Raw genomic sequence first — 14,561 nt, 5'->3', positions numbered from 1 at the left:
AGAAATAATGACAGTGGGATGTGCAGTCCTGACAGATAATGTACATTCACTGCAATATAGGCATTAGGCAAAACCAACCCTGGAGGGTGGTATTTGGGTAAAAATACAGTTTTGATTGCTATTGTCTCTACTGTGTAGTGGTTTAGAGCATTTAATATCCATTAGTGTTCAGGAATGTATTTTCTTAGGTATTATATATACCACCTAGTGATGATCTATGTAGACCTTTTTTCCCGGACTACAGGGTTAAAAATTATAATTCTGAGTTGTTTCATTTCTGTTTTCATTCTTTACATGTCTTTTGTGCTGATATAGATAGGGGTTGACTTAAAATATGTACCATATACTTTTATAAAAAGCTGAGTTATTGTGTCTTGCTTAAAGTACAAATTATTCAGCTTTTCTTCAACCTTGTGGTTTATAGAAACATCACAGTATGTATTCTGTGAGTAAAACTCCAGTTGAAAACAGCACATTACGCATGTAAATCCACACTTTAATTTTTTGCATTTTCTCCTGTCCCCTTTTTGCATACACATAACTTTCTGTCTTATTTATTCATAGGTCAGGCAGAATTTCCAGATTAGCTGAAATCCCACTTTTCACAGAAACTCACGAGTCTCATTGATTGAGAAGAGACACTTAAATTCCCATGTAATCTGGTGGAAGATTTATGAATTTAGACTTACATATCTATACAAATTCTATCCTCTGTGTCCTTTCAGTGATACAGTCTTGCTGCCAAGACATGCACACGCTCTTCTGTTATCTGAAAATAGTAGTCAGTGAAGCAGTCATGGAATATAAGAGAATTAACTGCTCTGTAAATGATCCTGATTACTTTTATAGCAGTCGTTATCACACATAAGAAAACTAAAGTTTCCAGTAGATTTCTGGAAACAGAAGGTGAATAAATGCAGCCCAGATACTGGAGTCATTAATTAGTTTTGCTGCTCTGTCAGAAAAAAAAAAAATCATAAACATAGCTATATTCATACTTCTATATTCAACACAGACAGGAATTAGAATTTTATGTTTTGGTCCTAAAAGTGAAAGGTGCTTCATTCCCAGCCCTTATGGTTCAAAATGTGACTGGAACACTGACAAATGCCTCCATCAGCATAGCTGGAGCTGTGCCTGCAGTGGGGCAGGGGTGTTTGTGAGCTCAGTGCCAGAGCAGATGTCACCATCTGAAGTAGCAGCTGGATGAGTTACACAGAGTAACTCTATATGAAAATGCCTTTACAGGCATTGCAAGTTTTGCACTTTTTATTGGAAATCATCACATAAGGGGCAGTACTGAGCAGTGCTCAGCCTTTCTTGCCTGCTAGGATGGGAAGACAGGCTTTCTTAGCTTTCTGTACTAAAAGCTCTTACAAAAACCACTATTTTCAGCCAGCATTCAATTTGGGTAAACTTAATGATATTAATCTACATTATGAAAATGATATAAAAATAATTCTGTAACTGACTCAGTAATGATTATTCAGGGTCATCTCTAAGAAGTGTGTGTATACCTTGGAAATAATGGGTTCAAAATTCCTGGGTAGCTGCTAATACTGCCATTGAGTAGGGAGAAATAAGCGGTTTTGCTAACAGCCAGCAATTTGAAAGACAAGAATTATCTATTTGCTTGAAAAGTGAGTAGTTTCAATGCAAGGTTCATGTGTAAGGCTATTTCGTGTGCTAAGCAATTTTTTCCCCCATAGGTACGTAAGGAATATGGGAAATGCTTCCGACATTCCTACTGCTGTGGAGGACTTCCAACTGAGAGTCCCCACAGTTCAGTGAAGGCATCGACAACGAGAACAAGTGCTCGCTATTCCTCTGGCACTCAGGTAACAAAGATTTTGACAGCATCTTTTAATTACCTTATTTATGAAAAGCCTACTGAGATGTCTTCCAATCAGAAGGACTAATTGTCTTCTCATAATTGTCACTTTGATGGTAAATACATGCTTCTGCATAGTAGAATTATTTTTTTTTAAACATTTCCTTTTACTTTGGTCTAATAAAAACACCTTAATTTTTCTTTTAATTAGGGGCTGGTTTATAGGAAAGTTTATACTGTCATGTTTCATTTAAATGAAGTTTAATATATTAGAGTTTTAATAAAAAAAGAAGGAATTTTCACTATGTGCTAGAAGAATGGTTTTCTCTAGGCTAAAATTAACAGAAGTATTCTACATAATGGCACATGAGTAGGAAAAAATCTTCTTGTAACCTACTATGCTTTTGTCTCACTGCTTTATGTTAACAGAGTCGGATAAGGAGGATGTGGAATGACACTGTGAGAAAACAATCGGAATCGTCTTTTATCTCAGGTGACATCAACAGCACTTCAACACTTAATCAAGGTCAGTCACTGGGAACATTTCAGTTTTAGAATCCATAAATTTAATACAGATTTTATATCATTTAACACAGAAGAAATGAAAAGAATGTTTAAAAAAAAAATCTGGAACAAATGTTCTCTAAAAGCAGAGTTTTAAAGTTATCCACCAGCACTTCTGAAAACCGTGTTCCTTTAACTGGCCCCTGCTATAGAAGTTGAATTCTTCAATTCATGGGAATGTATTTGAATTAGTTTCATCAATAATTTAGCATAAAAGCAAGATCATAATTTTAAATCTTTCCTAACCTTTATAGGTTGAATCTGAAATAGAAATATGAGTGCAGTAACATTTTAATGCATATTTGACTGACTTTTAGGTGCAGAAATTTTCCCAGTGAAATCTAATTGATATCATTTCTATGCAAAAGATGTCTGTAAAGCATTTATCTTTTCTATTTCAAAGAGCATCATATCTGTAACATGGAATAGAATCCAGATTTTCAGGCACAGAGAAGTCAAAACTCAAAACTTCTCAGCTCAAATAGACTTTGAAATCTGTAACCTCATTCTCATGTCCAGATAGAAGACAAGGGTATTAACCAAGACAGATTGTCCCTCCCTTTCTCCCCTTCCCCCTGTGTTTTTAAGGCAGTTTGAGCCAGCAGTGGAGAGAGGACTGCTCTGTGCAAGCCAGGTTTGAAGCCTGTTCTTCTACCCACATCCTTACGTGAAGAGCAGGCAGCCCTGGTCTCACTGCAATCAACTCAGAAAGTTTTAAACGGAAAATTCAAATTCAGGATTTGATAGCAGGGATATGTACTTAACTCACATTCATTTTGGAAGTAAAAATCATGGTGTTTGCAAAGGAAAAGGTATCAGAAAGTATGATTCTATATTTGCTATTTGATCTATAGAAAGTGGGTAAGACCTGTGTGTCTCGCTGCTCTTCCCACCCCTCTTACGAATCCTGCATGTTCTTCAGGCAAGAATCAAAATTAAGTAACTTCTCCTAGGTAGAAAATGCATGTTTTTTCATGTCTCTTTCAATGTCTTATGAAAGTTCCAAAAATACAAGCCACATAAAGTTGGTATTTACCCTAATTTGCTGTCTCTGACTCCTGAGGTTTGCTCTAACTGTGCAGCTCTGTAAGTTAATTCAGTGTTGAACAGAGGTCTTGGAATCTTCTCCCTGTTTCAAGTTCCAGGCTCAAGTCACTGGAAATGTTCTGCCATGATTAGAAAAATTGGTATCAACTCTATTCAGTTACAATATTGTCACTATCTCAGTGATACATACGTAAAAGAGTAGTTCCATAATTAATGACAAGTGTCATTTTTCCTTTAAAATAAAAATAAAACTTTTAATTAAGCTTTTTTTTTTGTGGCAAAGAAATTTGGATTGAAAAAAATTCTTAACTATAAATTACACACAATAATTCTAACCAAGTTAAATATAGTACACAAAAAAAACCCCAAGCAAAATATATTTCAGTTATTATTTCTAGTAAGAAGTACTTTACAATGGAAAAAAGCTATGATAATTTTTTTAGTTAATCACTAATACAAACTTTCAAATAAGATTTGCGTAGTCAGACAATAATTCTCTGAGTATTAAAAATTCCTGCTCATTTCTGCTACTAAGTAGCTGTGGGAGTACAAAAGCATTAATATTTGAAATATATAATATCATGCCAAATAAAAATATTTATACTTTAAAAATATAGCTGTCTCTTTAGTTGTCCTTGGGTCTGTGATACACTGATCCTGATATACTGCTTTGCAAAGTAATAGAAAAGAAACTTGGATTTTATCTTACTGAAATGTTTAAATTAATTTTTAAATGACAGCATTTTGTGTGGGATTTTTTTGTCATTATTCCAATCCATTTTTCTTGTAGTAGCTAGAAATCAGAGATTGATTGACTTTTTAATAGTTTCTCAAAATATGCTGGGGTTTTTTCTGATTATTCTGAGAGTTGTTTAAATGGTATTGCATTAACGTGTAAATTTGGTTTAAAGAAGTCCGTTCATGTAATATTTTTCTTTGTCTTACATTGTTTGTAAACTGATAGTTTAAAGAAACTTGTTGTTTGAGGAATTCTTTTTTAAAACCTGGCATATGTATTTGCAGCATGAATGTCCCAGGAGAAAATGTGAATGCTCTGATTTCTTAGAGCAAATATTTTGCTTTCCCCTCAGCATGCATACTTTTGCATATACTAAGATATGCTTCTTGCAATTTGTCATCCACTGTCTGTTTGAAAACAGCAATTCCCTTCCAGTATCTCTGTGTTTTTAATAAAATGAGTAACAGCTCTGATCCTATCATAAGAGGTTTTTCAATACCTTTCAGTTTGAGAAATTCAGTTCTCTCAGTTCTGGACAGAAGTGTTCCATGCTATCATTTTTAAAGTTCCAATAGCTTTATGTAGTACCTTGATCTCTAAACATTTAATTGCTACTCTTGTGTAACAGTGATTTTGTATACATTAGTAAATATCACTTTCACTATCTGTTTACTTTGGGGATTTGGACAGCACCCATGAATTACTGGAATCTAACTGTATTTTCCTGCTCCCATTTCAAATACATAGCTCAAATACACCCAGAAATTTTCAGCTAAATTGCATTTTAGAAATCCTATGTGATTCATGATGAATAAAAAATTATTCTCTATTGAAACTGTCAGGCTAAAATTAAGGAACTGACTTTTTTTTTTCTGTTTCTTTTGCTTTAGGAATGACTGGCAATTACCTACTAACAAACCCTCTTCTTCGACCACACGGCACTAACAACCCCTATAACACATTGCTCGCTGAAACAGTTGTATGTAATGCCCCTTCAGCTCCTGTGTTTAACTCACCAGGTGTGCTTATACTTCCTGAATAAACTGCTTTTCTTGGCTCGCTCCAAATTCCCTCTTTTCCCTAGATAGAAACTCAAGTTGCAATACCCCAGCCATACAGTCTGAATTTCTGAAATAAATCAGAGAAATACAGTGTTGCCAATGTCAGCTTGTAAAACTGCACTATATTATAGTAATGCCTTTGCCCTAACAGTATTTACCAATAATTATCCATGTTTTTAACACAGGTGGCATAAATCTTAATATACTATTAAAGGACTGACACCACATGGTCCGAGAGCCCATCTTCAAGATATATATCACTTAGAGGTATCATGTCTCTGCAATATAAGGTTGACTCTAAAGCTTGTTGAGAAAATCCTGCTTATGGAATGGATTAGATACAAAAGCAGTGCAAGGCATCTTGACACCTTTGGATACCCCGGTGTAGAAAACTGTATCCAGCATCAAACAGATCTAAACTATAGTATAGTGCAGCTTTATGGGAGATCATTTTCCTGTAGGAAAATCTTGACATTAACAGTTAGAACAGTTTAGTTCTGTAGGAATAAAGGGTGTCATCATTTACCTGACATTTTGTTGTTACATTATCTACTTGCTTTAGCAATGTTGCAATTCATCAGTAAATACCTTGCAGATATTGTTTGATGAGTCATAAGATCACTTTAGTGTAACTGGAATGATAAATCTTTGAAAAAGAGCTCATAAAACCTTGTTTCCAGTTTTTATTTCAAGTTTCCTTTTTAACTGAACTGTAGTTTCTATTTTCATTCTCTTGTTTTCTTACTTTCCTTATGCTTTCCTCTAGCAACCTACAGAGAGACAAGTATGGGAGTAAAACTTAACTTTGCCTATCAAATGTAAATTTTTTCAGCATGATTCTTAATGGGCACAATTAAAACATAACTAGCAGTCATGAAGTAGACTCAGCGGGCAAGTGGTTCACAATTTGCAAATGAAATGTTTCCACATTCAAAAAGTACTTGCATACTGCTTTTTGGGAAACAAGATGAGGTCTGTAGCAAACCCTATTGGTAACACAAGTTACGCAATGCTGAAATAATTTGCTGTTTAAAACCAAAGCAGTGTCATGCCGAAATGCTTAACAATTTACTTATATTTTTACATTTCTACAGTAATCTTGCTACAGGCTATGAAAGATTTCAAATGAATTACCTGATCATGGGCAACAAAATTTGCCTCATCAAACCAATTTGAATATATTCTAGCATGCTTAACTCTGCAGTATATCATAGAAAACTCATTTTGGGTTATCAGATGTATTCTGATATCTGTTTAGCAGAGGAAAAGAAAATTAAAATTACAGAATTAAATCACTTTCATGAGGGAAATGAATCCAGCATGTGGTCCATGTGTTGTCTACTTTTATAAATGCCATATGTTCTGCACAGCTAAATCCATTGCAAGAAAAATCTTGGAACATATATGAAATTGCAAAACTGCAAAGTTGTTTAATCAAAGCTTAAAGAGACCTTTCAAACAACCCTCATCACTGTTAAAATCAATACACATGGAGAAGAGTTAACAATAACACAAATGCAAAATGACTTGCAAATTGCTCAGAATTTATTTGGAAATTATTATTCTATTCCTTAAAGTTGAAGACAAAAATCTTTTCATGAGAAAATGCAATTATTTTTTAATTGAAAACAATATTTCCAGAGAATATTGAATTTTCTAGGATAAGCTGCAGCTTTAATTATGAAAAAAAAATCCACAAAATGAGAAAATGTAAAATCTTTTTCAAGAAACTTTTCCCTTATACTCCTCCAAGCCTTGCATATTATGCAGCAGCCTCACAGTGGTCAGTCTCATTTCAGTAAAGTCACTTCATTCTTTCTTTACTTCCAGACATATCTGTAGATAAAGTGCTTTTCTAGGAATGCTCTAACCATCTGATTTCCATGGTTCAGACTGTTTAATTTCTTGCAAAGTTTATTTTTTTCTTTTTTTTTCCTTTGCTTGGGAAGCACTGTGCTGTCATAGTTTACATGTCTTTGTGTCTATAGGAAAACCTTTTCTTTATCAAGTTATTGGGGAAAAAAAAGCCAAAACCCAAAGCATAAAAACTTTAATCATCATAAGACTTCATTTTTCCCCCTCTTAAACTCCTTCTCATGTTTTCAGCAGACTTACCCAATTTGTCATTTCGTCAACAGCTATGAAATATCAGCCATGGCTGATTTCCTCTTCCCATTCCACAACTAATATTTATTCTTTGATTTAATTTCTGTGACCCATACTTACAGAAATTCCTAACATTTCTGCATTTGACTTCCATGCCCATGGTAACTGTGGGCCTAACTCTTAATTAACTATTCTGGTTCATTCAGCGCTGTCACTGTGACTGATGCAGACTGCAGGCAAACTTTGACCTTTAGGAGCCTGGGGCCATTGTTGGCAGGCAGAATATTAGTGAAAAAAATTATGTTAAGTGGGAAAAGAAAAGCTGTTATTGCTTAGTAATCTAATTTGCTGAACCCTTGCTCTGACTAAGTTGCTGAGAAGCTCAGTAATTCTTCATCATGTTACAATAAATCATTTTACTTTCTTTTATATATCAGCTACTCTTAGGCCAGATAGCCTGAGCAGACAGACATGATGTGAGTTGTCCAAAGTGAGTCATTCCACCTGCTGTCTATCGTGTTGTTGGATGGTGCTTGTGGGCCCTGGTCCCTGTAGTGTGAAAGATGGCTGTCCTTGTTTAACATAAATTCTTTGTATTTATCCATTTTTTTCATTCTTTTCTTTACTTCATCTCCAAAAAAAAAAAAAAAACAGGAAAAAATGTTAGAAATGTTGTTAAAGTAGTTGCCTGCCAGTTATGTGGGTTTATGTTGTACATTTACCTTCAGTTATGTCTGTGATCTAATTCCTTTTTAATTTAGTGTCGTTTAGGACAAATTCTGTTAATTTTCTTTTTCTAAATCATGGTGGTGTACTTCAAAACACAGTTGTTTCCAAATGAATTGCTTTGCATTACATATGCAAGGGCATGGAGTGAACAGTTCCTTGTGGAAAAGTCACAGAATTGACACTAAATTAAGAAATTCAAATGCCGCTATTCCCCACAGGAAACACACGTTACTATTTTTAGAAAGCATCTTTCCTGTAAGGTGTGCAACTGTTTACATTTGGGAATGTTCAATAACCTAACTTTTCTCAAGTTTTACTTCCAAGTACAACTTTGTCCTGAACTACATTAAAGAATTTTGTTAAAAAGAAAAAAAATGAAGTGATAAAAGCATGTCAGGCAATAACCAGAGCTGTCCTTTTCCATTTCAGGACATTCACTGAACAATGCCAGGGATACAAGTGCCATGGATACTCTACCGCTAAATGGTAATTTCAACAACAGCTACTCATTGCGCAATGGAGACTATAACGACAGCGTGCAAGTTGTAGACTGTGGACTGAGCCTGAATGATACTGCTTTTGAGAAAATGATCATTTCAGAGTTAGTGCACAACAACCTGCGGGGCAGCAGCAAGAACCACAACCTGGAGCGGGCACTGCCAGCCAAGGCTGTGATCGGCGGGAGCAGTAGCGAAGATGACGCCATCGTGGCAGACGCCTCATCTTTGATGCACAGTGACACCCCCGGGCTGGAGCTCCACCACAAAGAGCTGGAGGCCCCACTCATTCCTCAGCGGACTCACTCCCTTCTGTACCAGCCCCAGAAGAAAGTGAAGACTGAGGGAACTGACAGCTACGTCTCACAGCTGACAGCCGAGGCTGACGACCACCTCCAGTCCCCCAACAGAGACTCTCTTTACACGAGCATGCCCAACCTCAGAGACTCTCCCTACCCAGAGAGCAGCCCCGATGTTGAAGAAGACCTCTCTCCCTCCAGGAGGAGTGAAAATGAGGACATTTACTACAAGAGCATGCCAAACCTAGGAGCTGGTCATCAGCTTCAGATGTACTATCAAATCAGCAGGGGTAATAGCGACGGCTATATCATTCCCATTAACAAAGAAGGATGTATTCCAGAAGGAGATGTTAGAGAAGGACAAATGCAACTAGTGACAAGCCTTTAATAGTGTAGCAAAGAAATATTAAAGGCCACGTTCAAGTATTAAAAAGACTTAATTGGCCCCATGCAGGCTCCCTCATATCTGCTCGAAGAGACAATTCTGTTGACCCTGTGGTTCTCCAGTAACAGGGATGACTGGACCTCGCAGTTCTGTGAATTTTTATAAACAAAAACTTTGTATATACACAGAGTATACTAAAATGAATTATTTGTTACAAAGAAAAGAAATACCAACAAGGTATTTAAGATATCTTCTGCTGCTGAATTTAACAAAATTGTGAAAAAAAAAGAGAAATAAACACTTTCCAGCCATTTTACTGCAGCAGTTTGTGAACTAAATTTGTAAATATGGCTGCACCATTTTTTTTCCTAGGCCTACATTGTATTATATACAAGGCGTAGGCTTTAAAATCCTGTGGGACAAATTTACTGTACCTTACTATTCCTGACAAGACTTGCAAAAGCAGGAGAGATATTCTGCATCAGTTTGCAGTTCACTGCAAATCTTTTCCATTAGGGCAAAGATTGAATACATGTCTAACCACTAGCAATCAAGCCACAGGCCTTATTTCATATATTTCCTCAACTGTACAATGAACCGTTCTCATGAAAAAATGGCTAAAGAAATTATATTTTGTTCTATTGCTAGGGTAAAATAAATACATTTGTGTCCAACTGAAATATAATTGTCATTAAAAAATAATTTTAAAGAGTTTGAAGAAAATATTGTGAAAAGCTCTTGGTTGCACATATGTTATAAGCTGTTTTTCTTACACTGTTCATAGTACGATAGTTTGTTTAAAATGCAAGTTCTACCTGTTTTCACTTATTTTTCACTGTAAACAGTGTTCTGCTTTGACTAGTTAGTTTTTATTCTTAAGTTTTGAATTTTTATTGCCAAAAAAACATAATTTGGGGAGAAAGTTGTTTTAGAAGCCAATTATGCCAAGCCTTGCACAAATTTGGTGTAGCTAACAAAGATTGTAACTCAATTCCCTGTTCATTCTTTAATCAGGGTTGGGTGGTAAGGGGTAAAGGGGACACTGGACACTTCTCACAAGCTTTCTCGTGAATAAAAGGTGCCTGTCCTTTAAAAAAAAATAAATAAAACATAACTATTACTCTTCCATATTCCTTCTGCCTATATTTAGTAATTAATTTATTTTATGATAAAAAATCCAATGAAATGTAAATTGTTTCAACAAAATTCTGCTTTTTTCATCCCTTTGTGTAAACCTGTTAATAATGAGCCCATCACTAATATCCAGTGTAAAGTTTAACACCTGTTTGACAGTAAATAAATGTGAATTTTTTTCCAAATAGGTAAAATGTGCATTATTATGTACAAAGCATAATTGGCATCAGCAGTCCTTTGACCCAGATGTGTCCTGCCTAGAATGGCGTCTTTACGTTTCATGATTTAAGTGTTGAGAATTCAACAGAAACTGTCTATAGCTCTACAGAAGACAGGTCATCTTTACTATTCTTTTGTCACAATTGAATAGGATCAAACCCAGATATAGCAGGGTCATTAGGAAAAGGTACTGTAATTTCATGTATTTACATAACTCTTAAGTAGGCATCTGCACTGAAATTAAAAATAAGGTGGTAAACGCCACTATCATATTCTCAGCAACAGTAATTAGCAGTTAATTATTAGTGATGAAGATACATTGTTGCAGTGGGGAAAACATGAATAAGCAGCATTTGGCTAGCACTCTGAGTGCTATCTAAATAATTCATCCATCATGGCACTGGTTTGTGTTAGATGAATAAGCATGACTGTCCCTATTTTTATCAAGCTAGAGAACTGCAGAAGGCAGCTGATGCCCAAGATGTTATCTACAAATCAGTGGCTAAATTGGAAGTCTGAAATCTTTGTTGTTGATTCCCAAGCCTCTTTTGTTCCTCTCATCCGGGGCCTTTCAAAGATAGCATCAAGGACTGCATTTGTCACCACTTCCAAAATTGTGTTCTTTCTAATAACTCAAATTAATGCCCCATCATCACAGAGGCTACAGTTTTGTGTGTGGCCACTGTGACTCTATGATAACAGCAAAAAATCACTTGAAAGCTGTATCAATTGTTACCTTCTAATGCACTGGAATATATAAAGTCCATTTGGAAGATAAGTCAATGAATTTTTAAGTTTGGATTTCAGAAGAATGTTTTGTGTGAGACTTCCTGCTGTTGAGAAGGTTAAAACTAAAATCCAGGTTGACATGGAACCCTGGGGTTCAGGTAACTCAATATATCTGTTCAGGACTGTGACACTGTAACAATTGTTCATGAGGAGAAAAGCAACTTCCACCATCAGCCCTACTGGTAACTCTTGCCAGTAAGTTCCTTAACACTTAGAAGTTACTGTGTTTGCAGTAAAGTCACTGAAACATTTAAAACTTAATCAGAAATCGTTTACTTCTGTTTAGTAGAGATGCTTTAAAAATCTGAAGTCTCTATGAAAAAGGACTTAGTTCTGATTCAGGGTATACAGCAGACTCTTTGGAGCAAAAATTATTCCCTTAGTCTGTCAGACAGAAGCATACTTGCTGCCTTCTGAAATCATGTTCTTAAGGATTTCAAAATTATGGTGCTCAGGTAATTACAGTACACATGACCTAATAACATCACCAACTTTCTGCAGAATCTTCAACCCTAGTTCGAGCAAGTACTCCTTTGTGTCTAACTAAAGGTGGCAAAACTGCATACTGGAGAAAGGTTTGTAGCATTGTGATCTTAAATACATATTCAATTGCAAATGTAACAAGTATTCATAAAACAAGAAAATGCAGCTGATGAACCTAAGATGAACCTAAGTATCATAAGGGAATTCTTTTGTTAGCTTCTTTGTAATGTAGATGTTGCTTTTTAGTGAGCCTGTTTGGTTTTTTTTTTTTAATGTTGAGCTAGTGAGTGTCCTGTGTTTAGCTAGCAGCCAATACATTGCCAAATTTCTGTTGGTGTAACTTCTCAGTGCAGTAGGTTACAGTATAATTATATAGTTGACAGCTTATTGTAATTTCTTTATGTTCTAACATTCCTGCCATCTTGTCTTGGGATCAGAAGGACAGAAGAATTCAGAGGAAGAGTTCAAGAATAGCGAAATAATGACAGCAGAATTAATGGAAACGAGTGTTTCTTCAGAGTCATCAGTTAACCAGTTTCTATGATGGTGCCCACCATATGTTGCTGTTTTAGGCACTTTCAGAAGAGCTGTAATTTTCTTATGGCTGGTAATCTCCTGTTAGTATCAGTGTTAACCCTACTGGCTCAGTTCAATTCTTCCTTGTAACTTCAGTCCAGTTATATTAATTCCTACAAAAGATTGAATGGGATGTGCATTTAGTGAACTGTTGTATAATGGTGCTATGCATTGTTTAATATAAAATACATCTCAATTCTACATAAGTGAACCATAACATGAAGAAATGCAACACTGGTAATAACTTTTTAGATAAAACTAACCTTTATCTGTAAATTCTACAATACACCTTTGCTTATTTTAAATTTGAAATGAAGTTACTAATAAAGTTTACATATATTCACTTATGTAGGCAATAAAAGGTGTTTCAAATTGCCATAAGTTATGGATAAAATATGTGTCATACTTGATGTCCTAAGTTTTAAGGATTTTTTTTTAACTACTCAGAACAAACATTAACAGAGCAACAAAAAATGTAAACAGTCCCTGTGTGCTGTAGCTGGTGTTATCCCACTTTGCCTCAAAAATAAAACTTCTCTTCTAGACTTGATTATATGACAACATACAGTAAAGCTTTATCCCTGAATAAAATTACTTTTTAAAATCAAGAGAAGCTACAGGTAGACAATCATATATATATAGAGACACGCAACATTTTAACTCACTAATTCTAGGGGACAATGAAGAATTAAAAATTACAGGATTCAGCAGTAATCCTTCAGTTCTTCAATAACCCTCAAAGACACTTACCCCAGAGAGGTCACAGTAAAGCATACCTTAATTTTTTAAGAAATAAATGGTCACAGTCACCCTCCACATTTATGACGAGCACTGCTACCAATTCAGTAAGCAAGGATCTTGCTATATGGCTGCACTGTGGGATGAGGATCCCAGATTTATGGAGGCCACTGGTATGCTAGGTCTCTACTCCACAATGACACCACAGCTTGGAATCCAGCTTTGCACTGAGTTGGAGATAAAAATTATCACTGCCACAGTCCTGGAAGCAAGAGATCTGTACCTTTCATTTACACAATTTGTAAATTAGTAGGAATACAGTTAATGGCTGAAGCTCAATCATCTGGCACTACCAAAAATTTGGAGTAAGGCTTCATTAGGACCCTGTCTGTTTCAACAGTGTTTGGGGTTTTTTTCAGTAAAATCTTTGTGTGGTTTTTAGAACGACAACTTCCAAATCCTTTTATTCATGAAGGATAAATTCTCAATGGTATTTCATTAATTCATGCCTAAGAGCATTAATATCTCTTCTTAGTGTATTATGTCATCATTAATCTCAGCCGCTCCCCATCAAAGTTCCTGGCATGTGCAGTGGATCACACCATGGTGCAGCCTGAGTGGTTATAAATGCTACTGAAAATCACACAAGCCTCAACTCAGCAGCAAGGAGATTTTAAAGGACCATTCAATATAGTGCACCAGCTGCTGCAGAAATCATTTTGGGATCCCAGATGGGGGAAGTCACAGTTACATAAATTACACTTGGAATAGGTAGTTCCATAAAGAAAATTTTTCTACAGCAAATTTTGTGTACTGAACCATTTCTTCCTTGGGTACACGCCTCCTTTTATATGTTGGAGTAGGAGCCCTGGCACAATGTAGACTGCACTGCCAACCAGTTCAAAGTTTAGACAGCAAAGCTGAGCACAAAAACACCAATGCACATTAAAAGCTCAGGTTTCCAAATAGGAGGCAGCAGGTTAGTAACTATTTTCTAATGGAGAAGCTGGATCTCTGTAGATAGTGTTGGAATAACTGTTCCAGTCCTATGGTAGCATTGGAATTGTTTTAAAATAATATAATGCTGCTGAACATTTGGCCTCCATGATTGCTTAACAGAATGATTCCCAAAGGTTAATGAGGTTCTCATGAAAATAATTCATTTTAGTTGTATTTAAATAAACCACTTTGCTTCTTTTTTTGCACTAGCAATATAAATAGAAGCTTCTTAGCTTGTATTCTTAACACTGTTGTTTTAAATACTTGCCCTCTGTCTCCTATTACTTAACTTCTTTCTAAACAAAAAGCCTCCTTCATCTTTCTAATTATTTAATTGCCAGTCTTCAGAGTTACTTTTTGTCAGT

At 35.6% G+C, this 14,561-nt stretch overlaps 1 protein-coding gene across 31 annotated transcripts in view; it reads left to right on the top strand.

Moving 5' to 3' along the window:
- Positions 1-10,577, top strand: part of ADGRL2 (adhesion G protein-coupled receptor L2) — a 384,704-nt gene extending 374,127 nt beyond the window's left edge. For 7 of the 31 annotated variants that reach the window (XM_048313593.1, XM_048313594.1, XM_048313592.1 and 4 more), the window contains 5 exons: positions 1,710-1,838; positions 2,261-2,357; positions 5,072-5,200; positions 6,009-6,026; positions 8,507-10,577. In XM_048313593.1, the coding sequence (XP_048169550.1) occupies positions 1,710-1,838; positions 2,261-2,357; positions 5,072-5,200; positions 6,009-6,026; positions 8,507-9,261 (1,128 nt within the window). In that variant the 3' untranslated portion in view covers positions 9,262-10,577. Of the gene's footprint in view, positions 1-1,709; positions 1,839-2,260; positions 2,358-5,071; positions 5,201-5,427; positions 5,510-6,008; positions 6,061-7,785; positions 7,839-8,506 lie in introns of all 31 variants that reach the window. The other 24 variants (XM_048313622.1, XM_048313604.1, XM_048313608.1 and 21 more) reach the window with 12 other exon arrangements.
- The last annotated feature ends 3,984 nt before the right edge of the window (positions 10,578-14,561 follow it).

Source organism: Corvus hawaiiensis, chromosome 9 (genome assembly GCF_020740725.1).
Source record: "Corvus hawaiiensis isolate bCorHaw1 chromosome 9, bCorHaw1.pri.cur, whole genome shotgun sequence".
Lineage (NCBI taxonomy): Eukaryota > Metazoa > Chordata > Aves > Passeriformes > Corvidae > Corvus > Corvus hawaiiensis.
Note: the sequence above shows the minus strand (reverse complement) of the source record. Positions and strands in the feature narration are given on the sequence as shown.